Source organism: Papaver somniferum, chromosome 9, assembly GCF_003573695.1.
Source record: "Papaver somniferum cultivar HN1 chromosome 9, ASM357369v1, whole genome shotgun sequence".
In the NCBI taxonomy this organism is placed as follows: Eukaryota; Viridiplantae; Streptophyta; class Magnoliopsida; order Ranunculales; family Papaveraceae; genus Papaver; species Papaver somniferum.
The window spans coordinates 123,718,217-123,740,674 of NC_039366.1; the positions used below are offsets into that span (position 1 = coordinate 123,718,217).

At 35.5% G+C, this 22,458-nt stretch overlaps 1 protein-coding gene across 1 annotated transcript; it reads left to right on the top strand.

Annotated features, from left to right (window-relative positions):
• The first annotated feature begins 11,055 nt into the window (after positions 1 to 11,055).
• LOC113309917 (vacuolar sorting protein 18-like) lies at positions 11,056 to 22,053 on the top strand. Its single transcript, XM_026558437.1, has 24 exons — positions 11,056 to 11,228; positions 11,482 to 11,668; positions 11,777 to 11,992; positions 12,098 to 12,237; positions 12,862 to 12,957; positions 13,333 to 13,400; positions 13,991 to 14,092; positions 14,241 to 14,385; positions 14,578 to 14,721; positions 14,808 to 14,927; positions 15,126 to 15,182; positions 15,569 to 15,628; positions 16,437 to 16,544; positions 16,859 to 17,001; positions 17,494 to 17,572; positions 18,265 to 18,327; positions 18,473 to 18,603; positions 19,254 to 19,359; positions 19,531 to 19,719; positions 20,154 to 20,381; positions 20,495 to 20,650; positions 20,894 to 21,055; positions 21,395 to 21,514; positions 21,634 to 22,053. The coding sequence occupies exons 2-24, from the start codon at positions 11,506 to 11,508 to the stop codon at positions 21,805 to 21,807; spliced, it is 2,970 nt and encodes a 989-aa protein (XP_026414222.1). The 5' UTR covers positions 11,056 to 11,228; positions 11,482 to 11,505; the 3' UTR covers positions 21,808 to 22,053.
• The last annotated feature ends 405 nt before the right edge of the window (positions 22,054 to 22,458 follow it).

Here is a 22,458-nt window from a genome sequence, read left to right on the forward strand (position 1 = left end):
CTCCACACACCAGACTTAGATTTATCAGATATGTTCTTATAAGCACAGGACATACTCTCATTGGTAGTACGAGAATTTACAAATGTCATGTAATGATTTCTAGGAGAGAGATCATTCTTATAAGATACCTGGTTTCCTATGAAAGGGACCTTCACTGTAGTAGTCGTTCGACTATTTACTCCATTGACAGTAGAAAGAAACAACTTGTGGAGTTCAGAAACACGTTTCTTTCTAGCAAAACAGTGGATAGCATAGTGATTTCCTTTTCCACAGAAGGTACATATTCGTGGAGGGGAAGCAACAACTGGCACTTGTTTAAACTTCATAGCCACAGGAGAAGATTGTAAGTTATGAAAACTTTTCTTGACACAATCTTCTCTTGGAGAAAATTTCATTCTGTACGGTAACTCGTGAGAATTAGTTTGTGCAGAAGAGTTTTTCTTTAAAACAAAGTTTTCCTTCCAAGGATTTGCATTGTCCATGGGCTAAGACAAGCGATGCTTCAAGTTTCTCCCTCTCAACACGAAGTCTGTCTAGATCAGATGAATGCGTATTGATCAAACAATTTTCTCTAATTGAACCTTCTTTGACCAGCTTTTCACGATCACAAATCTTTTCATGTTGTATGTTGTTTTCTTGAAGAAGTTTCTCAATTTCCTTAGAGAAAGACCCTATAATGTTATAGAGTACCTGTTCACGATCAATAGACTTTTCAAATTCATCAATGATCTGAATAAACACACACTGATTACAAGTTCGTTCTCTGATACCAATTGAAAAAGCGGGGGGTCTAACAACACCACCCAATATTTCGTTTGGCAATCTGAATAGACAAACTCCAATATACTTTCTAGAGAATCAACTAGACAGTCAGACTTAATCTAGAGTAAAGTATATCAAAGAGTTTAATATCTCTATTTCAACACAATCAAAGTTAAACAGAAACAAGTCCGTAAACCTGATTTTAGTGTGAAGCTTTTGAAACAAAAGTCTTTTGTTTTAATCACAACCTATTCAATATCCACCGTGCATAAACCTCTTTAAGCAACAATCACTAAAGGAATATTTCAACACAGTGTCCACTTGAAATAGGGTTAGTCCAGACTGGTCTAACAATGTGAAAATAAAAAAAACAATTGTTCAAGATCAATCAAGTCTTATCCAACAAACAAGGTCGGATTTAACAACTATGATTGACTAACGTACAACCTGTATTATTGCAATTATATAAATAAAATATAACACGGAAAAGAAATAACACAGACACCAGATTTTGTTAACGAGGAAACCGCAAATGCAGAAAACCCCCGGAACCTAGTCCAGAATAAACACACACTGATTATAAGTTGTTACACCAAATTCCTACTACCTATTCGGACTAGATGTAATACCTTCTTCAGCACTTGTAGAACTCCTAGCAGAATACCGATTCTCTTTAGGAACTCTTCACTCAAATCTTCTAGTAGAACCCAAAGTTCTCTTTAGAAGATACACCACAACGATCGATACGATTTGATATTTTGTTTGCACAAAACACCAGTTTGATTTCCCTTTAGATGTGAATCAAGGTTTTGGAAATTTTGTGTTTATTTTTATAAAAACAATTACTAGGTAAAAGTAATATCAAAACAAACTTGTAGATTAGGGTTTTAACTTACAATCAGTATGCGTACACATAAGGAGTCCGTGAACCTGATTTCCGTAAGTAAACTTGGGTGATTCCAAAGATCAATTTCCAAGTTTAAGAAAACCCTAATAAATCTACCACAAGAACAACTAGAATAAATCTAGAGATATATTGTTTAAACTTCTCAAGGATTTTTACGAGATGCCTCAAGAGAAGTTTTTCTTTCTAGTCTCCGATTTCGACTAACAAGTGTTGGTATACGATCGGAAACTGAAATCTATCAAAACCTAGGGTTTATGATCAACAACTCTTGAATGGTTTTATATCAGAAGAGAAAACCTTAAAATAGACAAGAGGTGAAAAACCTAGATTATAAGTTGTATGATCAATCACGAAGATTAAATCCAACTTGTCTTTGTGATCCCTAATACAAAGACTTTTATCTCACTCTCGTTCACGAAGAACGGAAGACGTGGAAAACAACCTGCAGAGCTTACGCCAATTTTCCAAAGGGATGAAAAACTTGTAAACTCACGAACTCCTTATTTATAATGAACAATAGCTTGGAAGCTAAGCAAAGCTATTTTCCTTTTACACGACTCTCCTAAATATGAGAGTCGTTCCTAAGTTAAAACTCTTGCCAAAATAATTAAATAAATAACTTATTTAGCAAAGATTATATTTATGTGAATAAATTACATTTTAACTTAGGCAGGTATCACAAACACTTTAATATGGTAATCAAAAGTGTTTGGACCAATAGCTAACTTGCCTAGATAAGGAAACATCACCAACTTGACCAAAAATCCCTTTTAGTCACGTATTGGGCCCAAGTTCGCGGACCGCTCCAAAGCCCATGGAATGTTTCCTACTAATGAACTTAAATCACTCATAACTTTGTCGTTATAACTCGGAATTGAGTGATTCTTGGCTCATTGGATTCGCAAGCTCATTCACTATAACATGAGATCCTTTATAGGGATAAAGGTTATTATCACCAAGGTCATGAATCAAATAAACTCAAGTATATATTACATAAATGTACATTTACCGTCATAGGAATTGTTCCATAGAGTGAGCATTTATCTCGATAGATTAGAAAGGTAGAATTGAACAAGAATCCAATTGAAATCAATCAAATACCTTTGTTGATGAAGTACTTGTTGATGTCTTCTTGTAGCCTTCAATCTTCATCCTTTAAGGATAGCTTCGATTCAACTTCTTAGACCTAAATTAGTCCGAAACTATCTTTAGTATGCTAAATCAAGAATGCATTTTGGCAACTAAAATTGACAACTAACTTGACATACCAACGCTAGTGGGTTCAACCGAGCAGTGCTCTAACAAGTATGTAGGAGAATGAAGAGGATATTGAGGACAACGTTGATGCATCTGATGGATATGGACCTGCTGCTTCTAGTGGTAGTGATGATGGTGCTGATACTGAGGAAGAAGGATTTGGTATTGAAGAGGATGGCTCTGAGTAGTCATCTCCAGGAAGTTAGAAACAGAAGGTTCTTTAGGTTTGGTGGTAAACTTAAAGATAACTAACAAGTTTTTCATCAACCTGTCTTTATGATTCCTTCAATTAGTCTTATTGATGCATGTTTCATAAAAAAAAAATTGACTTGTGGTCTAGGCAAACGATGTAGGAAGCAGTTTTCATGAATCTGTGATAGAAGTATTGAATATGTATGCTTGTTTGATGTTTGTGTAGCTGGTTTTTTGTGACGGACCGGAAAATTACGCCTAGCGCACCTGGCCGCGCAGGCCATAACTTCCCTGGTGCACCATTATTAAACTATTTACCGGGTCTTAAAGCTAGGAAAATGCACGTCCATTTGCCCTTGCAAGCATGCTCGAAGAGCATGATGTATCTAACTGAGCTTCCACACCATTCCATCTTACCCCCTGTTCTGCAAAGGGTTTAAAGCCATTGAGGCTATGGCCAATGCATTTTTATGTGCATCTCTGGCCTTTGGGTCCTTTCTAGGCATAAAACATGACGTGAGCTTGCACATAGGCCATTGCGGCCTATTTCCAACTCTTTACTTAGCTCAGGCATTGCTGAGTGTATGCACTTTCCTTGCTCTTTCCAAGGGTGCATCAATCAGGTTCATGTCGTACCCTCTTTAGGCTTATGCAAGCTCCTCTAACTTTCATATCGATGTAGCTTACTTTCGAGGCCATGCCCAAGGTGTCATTGTTATATGCCTAAGTCGAACACCTTGATAGGAAGTATGAGCATCAAAGAAATGGAATGAAACTTTCCTCATCAAATATGACCACAATCATCTCTTGCATCGCATTACCGAGCCATATGATATGAGAGGCCAATATGTCGCAATCATCTCACAATTAGATGATATGAGCGACAAAGTGTTGGATCGGCAATGTTGCAACTCATTGCGACTTCCTACGTACCCTTCCTTACTCAAAAGGGATCAAGCACAATCCGTAGTTCATCCTCGAAGGGACAGAAACTTTAAGCCAACTCGTTTGCAAGGCCGTGGCCAAGCAATAATAGTAATGGCCTAGTCTGTGTAGGCCTTTCTATCAAAATACATCCAAGTGATGCATATTTAGTCCGCGACATGGCATATTGATGCCTAATATCCTATGCCCCATTGGCAAGGCTGCACAACTATAATTGAGGCCTAAGCATCATTTATACTTTTTTGGCTAAGCTATGAAGCTTATTTGGTGCATGGTCCGCATATGCACCTTCAACCAACTTCCCCTCCCTATATATGTTAACTTCACATTTTTACAACTTAAATTAAGGGAGCAAAATTCATTCATCAACTCCCAAGGACGTGATGGCTGCACATGACTACCCTGGCCAAATGCAATATACGGCCGTGATGGCTGTATTTCCAGCTTTGGCCCATAGGTCACTCCAATGTCCAACCGTGATAGTTGTACATTGCTAAGGCCAGCCTGCTCTTGGCATGTTTCGATATTGGCCATAGGCCAATGACCTGCGTAATGCGCCATTGTGGAGCTACTTTGTTTAGTCCAGCCACCCAACTGGCATGAAGCACCTTTGGTGCGAGATTGACTCTTGGCCAATACAACTTACAACTTGTACCCTCTTAGTGCGATATTGGCCCTTGGACAATATATCTTCGTAATGCGCCTTACTTAGCGCCACACTAGCTCTAGGCTAATGTTCCTCTTAACATGCAATGGAGCTTGAGAAGAAGCTTCATCTCATGCCATGGCACATCATTGAGCATGCGCATGCTAAAAACACAAGGTGTTACATTTTTTCCGGGGTTATTTTGTTGTTGATAAAGTTTGTTGTTGTCAGTCTGGAGATCTCTTAGGTACTTAGGAAGAGATCTAGCATGAGGTTTATTGAAAGTGCAGATGTTGATTTCGGTTGTAATGAAATGGTTTTTTTTTTTTGGTACTAATGCTTTGATAATAAGATATTAAGTTATGGATGTTTAATGAAACAAGTTCAGTTGTTTTAGTTTGATATTGTGACTTGAGATAATGGTTTGATTAAATCAAAGGACTTATGAGGTGCGCAAGGTAACTAATACAAACGGATAACAAGGTATTGATTAATCTGAAGATGACATGAAACAGATTGTAGGTATGATTAATAGATGAAAGCATTTGAAAAATTTCTGGAAAACATACTTATGTCATGATAACGGAGCAAAGCTCAAATTTCGGAGGTAGTGGTGTATAAAATTTAGTAACGTCTAGTTATCTATCTTTCTACTCCCCTCCATTTTTTTTTTTGAAAACATAACAATTTTGTTTTATTGGTTATTATTGTGATGCAATCATATCAGAAATATAAACGCCTAGGAAAAGAAAAATTCGTTGTCGACTAAACACAGAAAACGTTGCGTTTGTAACCCATCAAAGACACATCGGTTACTTGGTTAGTACAATTGGAATGATTTTTTGGGCACTACTCAAAAATGGTGGGGGACTACTAAGTGATAAAATATCTACCCTATAATTATAAGGGGTGTCCTAAATTGTGGAAATGCCTAACCTACCCTTAACCTATATATATTTAACCACCTCCTTCCATCACCACCACCTATATTATAACCACCTCCTCCCATCACCACCGCCGCTCACCACCACTGACCACCTCGAACCACCACCACAACCACCTCTATGTATAACTTAATTTAAATCATTAACAAAACAAAATCAAAATCAAAATTATAACAAACCCATTAATTGTCATTCATTTTTGGTTGAAAAAATGAGAAGTAATCATCAAAATGAGTTGAAAATGGAAGTTGCAGAGAGAAGTTCGGTTAGGAATTATCTAAAAAACTTTGTCGAACTAGCCGAACTCAACTTTAATGGAGGTTTTTCTTTCAGAGAAAAGTTCGGTTACGTCGCAATTTTTTTTTCCTAGCCGAACTTTTAGTTCGGTTACGTCGCAATTTTTTTCTCCTAGCCGAACTTTTCTCCGAAAACCTATATATTGAGTTCGGTTACGTCGCAAATTTTTTCATTTTATTTTCCCAGCCGAAATTTTAGTTCGGTTGCGTCGCAATTTTTTTCTCCTAACCGAACTTTTCTCTGAAAGGAAAAACTCCATTAAAGCTGAGTTCGGCTACCTGTATTTTTAGAAACATTAGCCGAACTACACTTGCAGATGAGTTCGGCTACCTGTTATTCAAATGTCGTAGCCGAACTTTGTTAACTAAACCGAAATCAATTTGTAAATTTTTCATTTTTAGGAATGTTTTGGCCAATTCAAGCACCATTAACTAAATTTGAAGTATTCGTGAGTACGCAAAACATCATACTCTTGTTGTGGCTCTTAAAGAAAAAGATCTAACTTTTTTTCTTCCAAAACCCTCATCTTGATTATCATCTTCATCTTCTTCTTCTCCCTCTCAATAATTCTTATTTTGAAAAAAAAAACAAATTATTAATTTAATCTCACTAATCATTAATTAACTCACTAATCATTAATTAACTCACTAATCAATACGCTAACTAATTTTATTACCAAGGGCAAGTTTGGTATTAAAAAAATTAGATAAGGGGTGACTCAAAATTACTTCAAATATCCACCCAAAAAATGAAGAGTAGTCCCCCTCCATTTTTGGGTGATGCCCAAAAAATCGTTCTACAATTGAGGCAATCTCATTTGTGTAAGGTCATACAGTCTGAGCCTGGGGTACCATGTGGCGATAATGCGCGGGAATATTAGTAAAGGGAAAAATACGGTTTAGTCCAAAAATCAGTCCAAAAGTACAGTTTAGTCCAGCCCGAGTTAACTAGGTACAAATTAGTCCAAAATATAGAAAGTACACTAATAACCCTTATTATTTACAATTTAGTCCAAATATTTGCAGTTTAGTCATCAATGACTCATGATAATGTCAGCAATTTTAAATAATATATAAATAATATATAAATAATTAAAAAACAATATATCTTTCGAACCGCTCGTCCAAAATTCACAAAATTTATATATTCGGAAATCTCTTTCCGATATCTACAAAAAGAGTACCCATATGACTATATAATTTTCATTTTCTTAGAATTTTAATTTACACTTGTTGTGTACAACTATGTACACCGCTGCAAATATCAAGAAAATCGAACATCCATACCCATATAACAGGAAATATATCCATGAGGAGTTCCAAACAAATGTGCCAACACGTTATTAACGCTATCCATCTTATGCACGACTCGATCTGACAAAAGAAAAAATGGAAAAAAAATGAGGGGTTCCGAACAAATGGGAAAGAAAATAAGTAAACCAACAAAGGAAAATCCATAATGCCGAACGATAAATGTTATATGCATAGTTTTACTAATCAGTATGAATCTGGTAAAAAAGCTCGTCGCAAACCTAAGTTATTTCAAATCTCCCATGTATTTATTACATAGGAGCAACAAATTTTAAATAGTGGTTTATGTGGTCATGATAAGAAATACGAAATTAAAAATTCTACTTTAAAAGTTGAGGAGGAATGTATTTCGTAGGAAACTGAACTCACATGACAAAAACTCAGTAAACTTTCATCACATGACAAACTCAAAATACATTGGATAGATGATCCAGATGAATTGCGTCCTGCAAAGTTAAAAAATTGTTAGTTATGGAAAGAGCACCAACATCACTGTCTCTACTCTCAGCATCATTGGATTTCCATGCAGCAGGAGTAGCTTGTACACCCTATTTTTACGCAAGCATAAGCTTATGGAGTGAATTTTTTTACACGCGTACCCGTTTGTACACCCTAGTTATTTAGGCAACATTAGCTTACGAAGTCATTTTTTTCACACATACACCCTAGTTATTGATGCATGCATAAGCTTATGGAGTCAATTCTTGTACATGTGTAGCAGTTTGTACATCCAATTTATTTACCCTAGGATACGCTAATAGTCATTTTTTTCCACATGTGTACCAGTTTGTACACCCTAGTTTTATGCAAGCATAAGCTTATGGAGTCAATGTTTTACATATTTACCAGTTTGTACACCTTAGTCATCTACGCAAAGCATAGCTTATAGGCTCTTCTATATCACAGGTTGCACACATATCAAATTAACTCTATGGGGAAATGCAAAATTGAGAACAACAATAACCCGAAATCTATGCAAAATGAGAATATACTCGTAACATATTACTTATCATAAAGTCGTCACATTAAGCAAATGGTAGCCGCAATCTCAAAACTATATTGATTATAGTGTGTAACTTCAGTTTATTCCCTCAAATTTATATTTTAAACATGTTGGACCGTACTGTGTTTTGTGTGTAATAATTCTAAAGAAATGCATGCACATAGGACAGCTTCTAGTTTGTGTGTATCCCATATGACAAAATCTCAAAACCTACATTACTAGCAGCAGTTTCAGATCTAATATGCATACCAATGATAAAAAGAGCGGTTTTCCAAACACCAGTAGTGGCTCAGGAAAAAAATCCAACATTTGGAAGTGAAGAATTGAATTTTACTAACTTGCATCCGCTATTTTCCTTTTCACCCATGTTTTATCGAATATGTATAAGTACAACAATGAAGACTGCAATTCAACGAACACCAGCTACTATACATTTATAAGCAAGTCTTTACCGCCCAATTAAACTGCAACAAAGATAACAAGTAAGTGAATGCAGAAACTATCCAAAGTACAACAGTAGATATAATGACGATCAAAGAAGAGATTGCAGTCGCCGACATTAGTAGGCTATTAAAAAAGTAAATGAAATTCAAAATATCTGGCCAATTGGTCACCTCTTGGATGAGATAAAATTAACAAAAAGACCACTGAAGCTCCATCCGAAGTACACTAAACAAATGATTCTTAGACAACTCGCTAACCACAAATTTTAATCGTGACTGTCCAATTAAAGGATTCAAAGCAAAATTTGATGTACGAAATATAAGCGAACATGTATCTACCCACAAAAGTCTATCATCTATACCCACAAAACATGCATATATTATTGAGATAGCATAGTGGTGTACAACTATGTACACACCTATAAAAAATCTAAAATATCCATCCACACCCAAAAATTTTAATCTAATAAAGAAGCAAGAAAATCAACATGTGCATTCATCAACAATTAACAGGTTTACGATTATGTGCACATCAACGATCAACAGGTGTACAACTATGTGCAATTAACAATAAACAGGTGTACAATTATGTACACATCAAAATCAGTATGTATACAATTATGTACACACTAAAAATCAATATGGGTACAACTATGTGCACATTAAAAACCTTAGCATCAACTATGAAATTCATTTCAAAATTTAAAGTTCCTAAAAATGTAAGAACAATCCAAAGGAAAGGAATCAATCTAAAATTTTGTTGAAGATTTCATGGTTGCTAAAAGAGGTTACCAATATTAGCAGGTACCAATATTGCAAATAATTTGGCGGAAATCCATAATTAACATGAGAGACTGAGAGTCACGAGTCTACTTACTAACCAATCCCCGAAATAATCCCATTGTCTATGAATATTAAAAGACCGAACATGGAGTCATTTTACCTGCAAAGAGGTACTCCAGTAGTCATTAGTACTACATCAATAGATGGACAAAAAGTGACAAAAGCTTTAAAGCATCTTGAGACCACCAATATTAAATAGGAGGTAAAACTAAGAGAGTCATAGGAGGTATGCATTTGTCATGAAAATGAGGAAGTTGTATCTATTCGACATGATATTACATCCCTGCAAATGGCAACATGTAAAAACAATCAAAAAAACAAATGACAAATACACTTGACGGTATTCTTAAAAGTATACATGATACGTATGTGAATTCGCGAGAGCATGAGTTGGCTTCATGATTAGGATGGATAAAGAGGAGAGACATTTCATAATACCTTGGATACAATAAGGAAAATTTTCCACCATATTTGTAACCGTCCAAGGTCTTAAGGTGCAGTCAAGAAACAATTTCACAACTACTGTTTCTTTTTTAACATGTATCTTTGCAATTTCCTTATTAGTAGAAAATGACCTTCCAAAATGCAATACTAGCTGCTAAGACTCATAGTTCCCCATATTGGAACACTAAAGCCTTTGCATTCATAAGATTAGAATGACCGGGTAGATAGTTTAAATTTGCTCCCACAAATTTGGACTAAACAGTTGTGTTCCAGAATCAACAAAGACATTTGTTTCTATATATCAATTCTGGTCGAAAATGATCACATGCACCTGTAGTTAAGGATAAACCAAACTTTTAGAGAATTTTAATTTTGGATTCACAATAAAGAGTTTGAAATCAAATACATCAATTTAAGATTAAGTATGCTTCAAACAATTCATACTCTATTTTACCCTAAACAGTCTGATAGGATTTTTCACGGAGATAAAAAATCGTACAAGCACCTAACATATTTTTTAAACAATGAGATCACAGATCAAAACAAACCTATAATATATAATCAAAAATTGAATAAAAGGAAGAAGAAATCAGTAAGCATGCATCAAATCGAGAAACAGATCAAACCTAAAATCGAAGAAGAGGAAATCAATCAAATAAACATAAAATGAAAAGCTCAAACGCTAACCTAAAGTACGAATCTCTGGTAAACAAAAATGGCACAGAATCGCGTCCATCTCTCTTGCGTCTGTCTCTCTTTTTCTCCAATTTTTTGTCTAAGATTTGGAAAATGAATACGGAAGCATGAAAAGGGTAACGAGGGTAATAAGAAAAGACTGTATTTTTTAAATCGGTTGAAATTTGGTCTAACCCGTCTGAATTTGGATTAAACCGTACACACGTTGGAAAACAAGGATTAAAGAATACCGGACTTGAGGGGGGTAAGACTAGACTGTCTAAAGCCTAACTAATTTGGGATTAAACGTTAATTTCTACATTAGTAAAACATCTGCAGCTCATTCTTACGGGGATTGGCATGAAATGAAGTAAACGTTTGCAGATACATGAAAATGCAAACATTCACCTAAAAACTGAAATACTTGTTCAGTTCTTCTGCAAAAAAAGGAAAAGAAAAAGAAAAAGAAAACTCTCTTTAAATTCAGTCTCTTCTAAAAATCCAACGCTGTGGAGTCTTGTTAAGGATAATACATTGGAACGAACCCAAATCAACTCTCTGTAAGTTCAATATTCGTCAGGATTTCATTATAGAAACCCTAGAATCTGTAGTTTCTTCTTCTTCGTTTTGTTTTAATTACATAAAATTCTTCATAGATTAGATGTCCAATTGCGATCCTATAAACCGAATTGGAAATTAGTTTTCATGTTTAGGTTCTGCTTCATAATTGATGTTATTCAGAATGTGTATTCAGATGATCGTCAAGTGTTTGACTGGGTGATTTTGATTCTTATAGCGTCTTTGATTTTATAGGATTTGGATAACTCAAATTTGATAATGGATACGGTCAAGAATGTGTTTTCAGTTGATCTACTAGAAAGATATGCAGCAAAAGGTCATGGTGTTATTACTTGTATGGCTGCTGGAAATGATGTTATTGTATTGGGAACAAGTAAAGGATGGGTTATTCGACATGATTTTGGAATGGGCGAATCTTATGGTTTGTTTCTTTAACGAATTTAGAATTCTTTCTCTTAATTTGACCTGAAGTGTATTTTTGTCTAGTTAATTTTGTGGCTTTAGTTAATTGATATGTCTTTGTTTGCAGATCTTGATCTTTCTGCTGGTAATAGAACTGGAGAACAACCTGTGCATAGAATATTTGTTGATCCAGGAGGTAGTCATTGTATAGCTGTTGTATTTAGTGGTGGAGATGTTGATATATACTATACGCATGCTAAATGGAGTAAGCCTCGCATCTTAAACAAATTGAAAGGTGTTGTTGTAAATACGGTTGCTTGGAATAGGCAACAGATAACAGAAGGTAATTGTGAATAATTGGTGTTTGACTTTCCCTTTGGTTTAATTGGTCACGTTGGTTTTGTATTCTTAATTTTGTTTGTCACGTTTGATATTTTGATAAATTTAGCTTCTACACGAGAAATCATTCTCGGGACGGATAATGGTCAGCTTTATGAAATGTCTGTCGATGAAAAGGATAAGAAGGAGAAGTATATAAATAATTTATATGAACTGTCAGAGCTCCCTGAGGCCTTCATGGGTTTGCAGGTATTTATTTATATTTGTGAAACATTATAGCAAAAGCTAGTTAACCTTTCTCGAAAACCACAGCTATATGCAGCACTTGTAACAACATCCCTGGTAACTTAGCCTGGCTCAAGCCGAAGTAACACTGTAATCAACCAGAACCATATGCAAAAAGAACTCATTTTCTTCAGTTCCATGTTTTTTTTTTCTTTTGTTTGCAATGTTCTTTATCCTCTTGCATGCTCTCTTACTCCCTGGGAAGGAGCTATGTACTAGCTCGGGCTATAGCACTGCACACCCCATCCTGGGAACTTTGGTATTTACCAAAGATGTTTTTATGAATAGTTTGGATTTTAGTAAGATTAGTATAGCCCACATGAGATTTTCTTTCCAATTCAATAGTAACTTAGCCCACCTAGATTCAACTTCCCAGCTTCATCACTGCTTGCTCATACGGTAGAATTATGACCCGAGCTCATCTCACTTGTGAGGGAATTCTTCTGTATTTTCCAGTATTAAAAGTTAAGGAGCCTGCTTTGTCCTTCAACTTTTTGGGGGTGTTGCAATCTACATGTAGTTATTTCATTGGGCTTTGAATATCATGCTATTGTTGAAGTGTCTTCAAATTGCTATTGTGTTTTACAGATGGAAGTTGCTTCTCTCGGTAATGCAACTAGATATTACGTGATGGCTGTTACTCCAACACGACTTTATTCTTTTACTGGCATTGGAGCACTGGATGTAAGTATAGAAATTTCTTTAGGTTTCCGTTTCTGTATCAATGTCTACTTGGACATACTAGGAAGGTCTCTAGCTCTAACTGTTATACATCTATAATGAAGTACTATGTGGGTTTCTTCATTCAAAATTTTCCTAACTGTTAATAAGTAAACGCTTAATTTTTTAAATTTCATCAGCACACGAGCTCTGTTTCCAAATGAAAAGAATCTTTTTGAGATAATTGCTTGCGCAAAGATTCTGTGATAACTTTATGTAGACTCAAAATTTTAATATTTGCATCCAAATTTCACCAATATATTGATAATCTCCTTTATCATATGGAAATTTGATACTTGTTCTGAAACTTTATCTTAATTGATGCTTGTGAATCTGCAGACAGTTTTCGCCAGTTACTCAGATCGAGCAGTACATTTTATGGAACTTCCAGGAGATATACCAAATAGGCAAGGTTTTTGATTGACAGCTCTATATTGAAGTTATTAGAGCCAGAAACATTTCGCATGTTTGTCTATAGTATCTTACATATAATAGATGAGTATAAAATATTAAAATACTTATGTTAATTCTTACTCTTGCTCCTACGGTCTTACCAAATATCCAGTACATAATTTTGACTGTAAAGCAAAACATGAAACTCCTAGAACTGTTTCCATTTGTAGCATTTGCATTTTTATCAGAGTCCATTATATCTCTAGGCATTATCTATATGGTTCCAGATGTTTCGGGTTCAATGTTAGTGTTTAGAAACTTATACTATGCTAATGTTTTCAGTTTCATCTCTCATATCCATGTTCCATACTATTTCAACCGCGATTTTCAAACACACTTCTCTCTGTAGCCAGGGACGCTCTTCTTTTTAGTTGATTAACATTTACCTCAAGATCGACACTCCAAATCATGTTCAGTGTATTATGCTAAACGTGGTTGCTATTTACTTGATTTTTGAACTCAGTAATTCTTAACGATTTTCCTCTTATAATTTTTTGTTTAGTTTAGGAAACTAAAAGTTTTTCTCAATTCACCTGTGCTGCAGTGAGTTATACTTCTTTATCAAGCAACGTAGAGCTGTACATTTTGCCTGGCTTTCTGGGGCAGGTATCTATCATGGTGACCTGAATTTTGGAGCACAACACAGGTAAAATGACACGTTGTACTATCTCATGTAACATGTAACTGATAAATTGCTACGATATGGTAAATTTTATGTTTCTCACAGTTTAGATGGTTGCTTCGGGTTTGAATTGATTCTTATTGGTATTTAATTTTGGAAAATTCTTGAGCAGCTCATCCAATGGAGACGAAAATTTTGTGGAGAATAAGGCCTTGTTGAGCTATTCAAAATTGAGTGACGGTGGAGAAGCAGTAAAACCTAGATCGCTTGCTGTATCCGAATTTCATTATCTGATTCTCATAGGAGATAAAGTCAAGGTGCGGAATAGACACTGTTGCCTCTTTTTTTTGGTCTTGGACAATTGGTCAAAAGAGTAGATTTTACGTTATGAACCCTGTTTGTGAAACCTTGCCATGAATCCTCTATTTTTGAAAAACATGTCAACAAAGATAATTTATAGCCCTTTAAAAATTGTTTTTCATGGGTTATGAACTTTTAATGGTGTGTAGGTTGTCAACAGAATTAGCGAAAACATTATCGAGGAACTGCAGTTTGATCACGCTTCAGAATCAGCTTCAAGGGCAATTATTGGATTGTGTGGTGATGCCACGGCTGGTTTGTTCTACGCTTATGACCAGAATTCCATCTTTCAGGTTCATTACTTGAGTTAATTGAGGATCTGCTATTATATCTTTTACCTTCACTAAGATTTTAGTGTACTGAGCAAGAGAAATTGCAGGTATCTGTTCAAGATGAAGGACGAGATATGTGGCAGGTTTATCTGGATTTGAAGGAATATGCTACAGCTTTAGCCAATTGCCGAGACCCTTTCCAGAGAGACCAAGTATATCTGGTGCAGGTAATGAGAGAAATTAATATTCAGTTGCAACTTAATTAAACATCAGGTAACAGTGACCAAAATAGTTGAGAGAAAAGGAAATATAATTTAGGCAATCTTATTATCTTTATCATCAGACTTGTAGCTACCCTTCTAATCGCAGTCATCTTTTTATCTTCTCTCTTTTGAACATTCATAAGTGTCATAACTTGTTTGCAGGCTGAGGCTGCTTTCTCTACTAAAGATTTCTTCAGAGCAGCGTCCTTCTATTCTAAGGTAAGTCTTTTATTGTACATTTTTCTATTTATAATCGTTAGAAAATTCTCATATATGAGTTATATATTAGACTTTACACTTCAATAACCATAAGAAGTTGGGGTGCCTAGGTACCTTTTTTTACAGCTAGGTTTTAGACTATGATACTTTTACTGAGGAATTATATCAGGTTGTCTGGCTCGTTGTATTTAAGATGGCTGTTGGTTACACTTGTTGTGGGAAGAAAATACCAGTCTTAAGAAGGGATTAGGCAATAGAAAATACATCCTCCTTACCGCTTCCATAAGCATGCTTTTAAAACATGTTTTCTTGAAGTTGTATGGCTTGATTCTCTACATTTCCACAAGATGAATAGTTTTTGTAACTGTCATACATATTTGTTGCAGATCAGTTACTTGTTATCATTTGAAGAGATCACACTGAAGTTTATAAGTATTAACGAACAGGTAAGTGATCTTCCATTAAAAGTTGAAGTTACATGTCATGTCTTAATACCTCTCAGACATGAGAATATCACTATTTTATAAGTAGAGGGTCTAATCCATCTGAGGAAATTATTCTTTCTTATGGTGCATTATGCATTTGGGGACTTAATCTGAAAACGGTCCTTATGGAGTTCGATTGGTTATATATCCAGTTCTTCATGATGTTACTAACATGTCCACATCTTTGTTGAGACCCTCGTCTGAAACTGTAGATAGCAAAGGATAAGCTAAGTAACAAAGTATTATAAGGAGATTTCATCTTAGTATGGGTTTGTTACTTGGAGGTTAATTTGAACTTTATGAAGTTACTATTAAAAGTTAAAACACTAAATGGATAGAAAAATTCACAATATATAAGAGGAACTAAATCGGCACACATCTTAGGAAGGTCTAATAGCATCAGCAGTTAGCAGCATAAACTTGAAGAAGCGCTTAAAGTGTTTGCAGTCCTTGCTGAGCATCAATTGCAGTTGCAACTAAATTGAAAGATTTTGCTCTATCTGTGTTACTGTTCTAGAAGTTATCTTTCAACGCATTGAAAACCTAGTCTCAGTTTTCTTCATATCATGCTCGAAGAGATTAGTTGACTAGTACTTATTTCAGGTGGCAAGTATTCGTGGAAAGATAATCATATCGTATATGCATTATTATACGATAGTAGTCTTGCTGATGCCTCTTTTGGGCTTTAGTATTAGTTGTCAATTATTCAATCTTGATGTTACCAATATAAAACTATGTTAATGTTCAAGTGTCTTTGTTTTTATTGCAGGATGCTTTAAGAACTTTTTTATTGCGGAAACTTGACAATCTTAGGAAAGATGATAAGTGTCAAATAACTATGATATCCACGTGGGCTACTGAGTTGTACTTGGATAAGGTAAGAAACTGATTTCTATCTTGCATACAAACATACATTTGCACAGCTCCTTTGGTACTCATGATCACATATGATTGCTTTGGCTTAGTTTGAGGCTGTCTTGTGTTAGAGTTAAACCTTATATCAGTAAGCTTAGGCCTTAATCTTCATATTGATGGTATGAAACTGCTAGTTACACCCTTGGCTGAAGATACCAGGCCTGTAATGAATGATCGGAGTTATGCGTCAGCTCACGTCTAAGTTTCAATGAGGATGTTGCCGTTCAAATTGTCAGTTTCTGACTGATGCTTCCTTTATCTGTTGCAACTTTTTAGATCAATCGGTTATTATTGGAGGATGACACAGCTTCAAATAACCACAGCTCAGAGTACTATTCCATCATTCAGGAGTTCCGAGCTTTTCTCAGTGATAGCAAAGATGTACTGGATGAGGTGACCACTATGACGCTATTAGAAAGGTATGATTGTGTTGTACACAGTTTACTTACCAAACCTGCATATTCTTTCATGTAATGAGTATTCTCCATGGTTGACTGTTAGTTTTCTGCTGCTTATTTTACACGCAGTGCGTGATGGATCTAGACTTTTTCTCTTGGTTGTAACAAATGAGTTTGGGTCAATATTGGTTGAACTCCTCTTGGCTCTTGTACTTCTGGCAGAAGTGTTTCGAGTTGATTATTTGACGTGATTGTTATGACATGGATTAACTGCTCATTTTAACAGTTTAGAATTGGTTACTTGCATTCTTGTACTCCTTGTGTCTCAGTGATCGGTACTTAAAAACTCCAAACTAAGACTACTCACTATTTACACATTTTGTTTGATTTGTTTATTGAGACAATGATTGCTTTTTCCATTTGTAGTTCTTTTTTTTGTTTCTATTATTTAGTTATTTTCAACTTCTGAAATCGACAAGTCATTTTCTTTCTTGCATTTCACAATTCATGCAGCTATGGTAGAGTTGATGAACTAGTCTATTTTGCTAATCTGAAGGAGCACTATGAGATTGTGGTTCATCATTATATTCAGGTATGCATAGTGTCTGCAATACTACTAGAATGTTATAGAACATGATTGTAGAATATTGACTGAATATTTGATCTTCGGTACTGGAGGGTGTTCTCCAAGATTTGATCACAGAATATTGACTGAATCGTAACATCTGTCCTAAAATCAAGCAGGCTACCCTATTCCAATCATTGATTTTCGGAGGTGTACATTTTGTGAAGAGTGCTGGTTCTCTAACGTGGAACCTAATCACAATTTATGCCATTGTATTATACTGTTTTCTACATTTTTCTGCAATTAACTTCTGAGATTGTTATATGAGCTTGCTTTCCTTAGTTTTCATCATGCTTTTACCTGTTAATACTTGATGGCATTAAGATGACAACCTATACTGTGGCCTGTTTCATCCTGAGGTTCAGTTTTCATGGAATGCGTGGTTGCTTATTCATTGTGCACAATTTTGAATTTAAGACATCTTACTAGTTTGGCCATTTAGATATCAACATTTCTTTCTTTTAATTCCTTGGCACAATTTTCTCTTATTATCTGTAAAATGATGCTCCCTCGATACCTGAAACTCTAGGGAAAGTTTAAATTTCTTAAAATAAGCAGCGGTTGTATCGGTGAAGTGTTAGCGAATCTGTAGAATTGGATTGTATGATTTTTCACAAGTGAGATTTGATTAATTTTTTTCTCCTCTGTGTTCGGTTTAGCAAGGAGAAGCAAAGAAAGCACTGGAAGTACTGCAGAAACCAGCTGTTAATGTAGAATTGCAGGTATATGATGAACAATTTCTTCTTGTTTTGCTTTAAGGTTGCTTGATTCGTGCAGTTTATGGTTGACAAATGGACTGAGTATGCTGTTCCTTTATCTTGTGTTTAGTTATACTGAAAAATAATTATATTCTTTCTTTATTTGCAGTATAAATTTGCCCCGGATCTGATCATGCTTGATGCATATGAAACGGTAGAATCATGGATGATCACAAGCAACCTAAATCCTAGGAGACTGATTCCTGCAATGATGCGTTATTCAAGTGAACCTCATGCTAAGTAATGAGTACTTAAATATAGATTGCATATCTGACAGCATTTGCCATTTAATGTAGCTATGGATATTATTCAGCGGTCTACTACACTAAAAGAATATATGGTTAGACTAAAAGGTGGCAGCCTATAAATTTGTGTACAAGAGATGCCTAGTGCGTAGTCCCTTTGCTAGAATTATTGTCTAGACTGAGCTTCCCAAAGTTTCTGTTTGCTCAAAGTGGCCAAGTTAACTATAATGAGAGCCCCCTTACAAAAACAGATGGGGATTAGGCAATCTAGGTCAAGTACCCCGGGGAATGATAAATAGTGAAACAGCATAAGATAGTGGTGCACACCAACATCCCTTCGGAGAGTTCCCTTGGACAGTCTCATTTGACTTCCCTTTTTATCTCCTTAGCTTTTTTTAGTTGATCTGTTATGTTTCATACATTGAGTACTTTAAACCTTTAACTTAGAGTTCTTCCCTAGGAGATAATGTGGAAACAAAATGATTAGTGGAAATTAACTGCTTTCCCTTCCGATGCATGTGTTCGTGGAATATGTTGCATGTTGATTCTGACGACTTTCATGATCATATTTCTTACTTATTTCTCTGACGGTGGATTATGTTGTATACGAGTTTTGAACTTACCACCCAGCAACGTTGCCTACAGGAATGAAACGCACGAGGTCATCAAATATCTGGAATACTGTGTCCACCGTTTGCTCAACGAGGATACTGGTGTGCATAACTTACTGCTCTCATTGTATGCTACACAGGTTGGAAAACCTTACATTGCTAGATTTCTGCTGCTTCACGACTCTACTGTCTGTTTGTGCATTCTGAACAAAGTTTCAGTTCAATTAACTCAAAAACGTATTATATCTTATTCTTTATAACCTTATACTGCTTATTACAACATTATTATGTTTTCGCGAGGTTGCTATTAGGAGGATGATAGTGCACTTTTGCGTTTCCTGCAATGCAAATTTGGAAAAGGACGAGCAAATGGCCCAGAGTTTTTCTATGATCCCAAGTATGCTTTGCGCCTTTGTTTGAAGGAAAAAAGGATGCGTGCTTGTGTTCACATATACAGCATGATGTCCATGCATGAAGAGGCTGTTGCTCTTGCTCTTCAGGTGATAATAATATGTTCTAAGTTGGATCTCATTAACTTGTTGCCTGGATAACATCCTTAAACTAGAGCAATATAGTGCAATTAATTTGGTTTTGTTCAACGGAAGAGTAAGCAAGTGATTGATTTTTTTTTTTATTATATTTGTTTCCTGATTATTTGCATCATGCTTTCATGGTTACTTGTGATCTTTGTAGAAGTCATTCAACAATTTCAGGAGAATAAGATTGAGAAATTTTATATTATATTTATTATGTTCTGAGGGGGTGGGGAGGGTGGGTGGGTATTGTATTACGTGCTTCTGCAAGAAACTAGTAGTTGAAACATAGAGGGCATGTTGCACAATTCTTGAAAATGCTAATGGTGCATCGTAGGCAGCAAGTGTGCATACTCTTAATTTTTCTTTTCTAACCAACTGCATATCCATTGGTGCTCTAGGTTGACCCAGAACTAGCTATGGCTGAAGCAGATAAAGTCGAAGATGATGAAGATTTGAGGAAGAAGCTTTGGCTTATGGTTGCAAAGCATGTCATTGAGCAGGAGAAGGGAACTAAAAGGGAAAACATACGAAAGGCTATAGCCTTTCTCAAAGAAACTGACGGGCTATTAAAGATTGAAGACATTCTACCGTTCTTTCCAGATTTTGCTCTGATTGATGATTTCAAAGTAATGCATTACATAAACTTACATATCCAGCATGTAGTATATGCAATGGTCTTCGCATTTCCATAAATTCCATTTTTGAGTTCATTTGTTTGTTTGGGTATTCAATGTTTTAGGAAGCAATTTGTACTTCGTTGGAGGACTACAACAAGCAAATTGAACAACTCAAACAGGAGATGAATGAAGCAACTCATGGTGCAGACAACATAAGAAATGATATCACTGCCCTTGCTCAAAGATATGCTGTTATAGAAAGTGACGAGGGTTGCGGGGTATTGATCCACTTGATTATGTTCTTTGCATTTGTTTGGTTAGCTAGATCCTAGTGCCAATTATCTGTCAAGTATTTCAAGTTTTGTAGTTAACTCTAACTTGTGACAGATTATTTGGACATCCTTAATTCTTATCTATATCTTGCAAGTCATACCCACTGATCTCCTGAATTACTATTTTGCTACAGTATTGCAAACTTTATTGCTTGATCTAACATGTAAAATCTTCCTTTTGGTTATCAGGTTTGTAGAAGGAAAATTCTAACTGTTGGAGGGTTAGAACGCGTAGCAAGAGGGTATACATCAGTTGGTTTGATGGCTCCGTTCTACGTCTTTCCTTGTGGACATTCCTTCCATGCGCAATGCCTTATAGCTCATGTGACACAATCTAGTAACCTAGCCCAAGTAAGTCTGTTTCTTTTACTTAATGGAATTTTCAATAGAAACTTGAAGTTATTTTCAAGTTATTTCAATTAGTTATTCTTGACTCATGATAACTGCATGACAATGGTCTAATAATTTTTGGATTGTGCTATGTGAAACTTGCGGCCTTACTCTTTGTGGCAAAATGAACCTGTGAATTGAGCATGCGCGATAATCCAGTAAAATCTATGAGAAATACGTCAGTTGGAAAAGATTTCCTCCTTTTGGTCACTATTTACCCACATTTGCTTGGAAACAGACATCCGCAAGACACAAATATGTTGTTTTATTTTTCATCTAGTTTATTTGGGGAAATTTCAGGCAGAGTATATGTTGGATCTACAGAAGCAACTCAGTCTACTCAGCGTTGAATCCACAAAAGATTCAAATGGCATGGTCGCGGAAGAAGAATCACTTACCAGTATGACCCCAGAAGATAAGGTTGACCTTAAAATTCTGGCTGAATTGTTGATTTTGTTTGGATATATATATTTAATTTGGTATCTGTCATTGTTTTTTAAACTGATGTGTTTTCTTCTTGGTTAATGTGTATTGAGCAGCTCCGCTCACAGCTGGATGACGCCATAGCTAGTGAATGTCCATTTTGTGGTGATCTGATGATTCGAGAGATCTCCTTGCCGTTTATACTTCCTGATGAGGTAAATGTTTCTTCATGGGACATAAAACCCCCACAGCTTCTTTCAGGTCAGAAGAGCCTTTCTTTAGTTTTATAATAGTCTTTTCTTTTGTATATATTGGGATTGCAATTGTGTAGTGTGCATATAATTTATGTTTTATTTTACCTGCAACTTCTATCCTTATCTCTGAGTTTTGATGTAGAGCTTCAGATTGCACGGTCTTGTGTAGTCTTTCCTTGAGTATCTATATTTAGAATAAAAAACTGAACATTGTACTTCGTTTTTAACAATTGAATATTAATTGTATTGTACCTTAATATATTGACAGTTCATATGTGAAAATGCAAGTAAGATAGAAAACATAAGAACAGTGGCTGTTCTTATGATTTATAGCTTAGAAGTTAAACCAACAGTGAAGGGGATTGTATGAATAGTGTGCACTTTGATGTCTCACTTTTTCTTCCGTTTTCTCCCTACCTTTAATGATAGTAACTGATCGAATTCCTAACATCATTTATAGAGAGTTGAAACATGTAAAGCAGAGTACACCTTGATGGTTGCTACACTTGTCTGTAATTGTGTATCTAATGTCACTTCGTGGTACTCAATTTTTTTTTAATAAAACTAGTAGTATACATCTAGGTATTTTCTTTTTCCTTACTGGAGTTGATCATTGATGGTAAATGAAGGGGGACTAAGGGTATACTATCAACAACCCAACTTGGAGTTGGAACTTAGAAATGACGT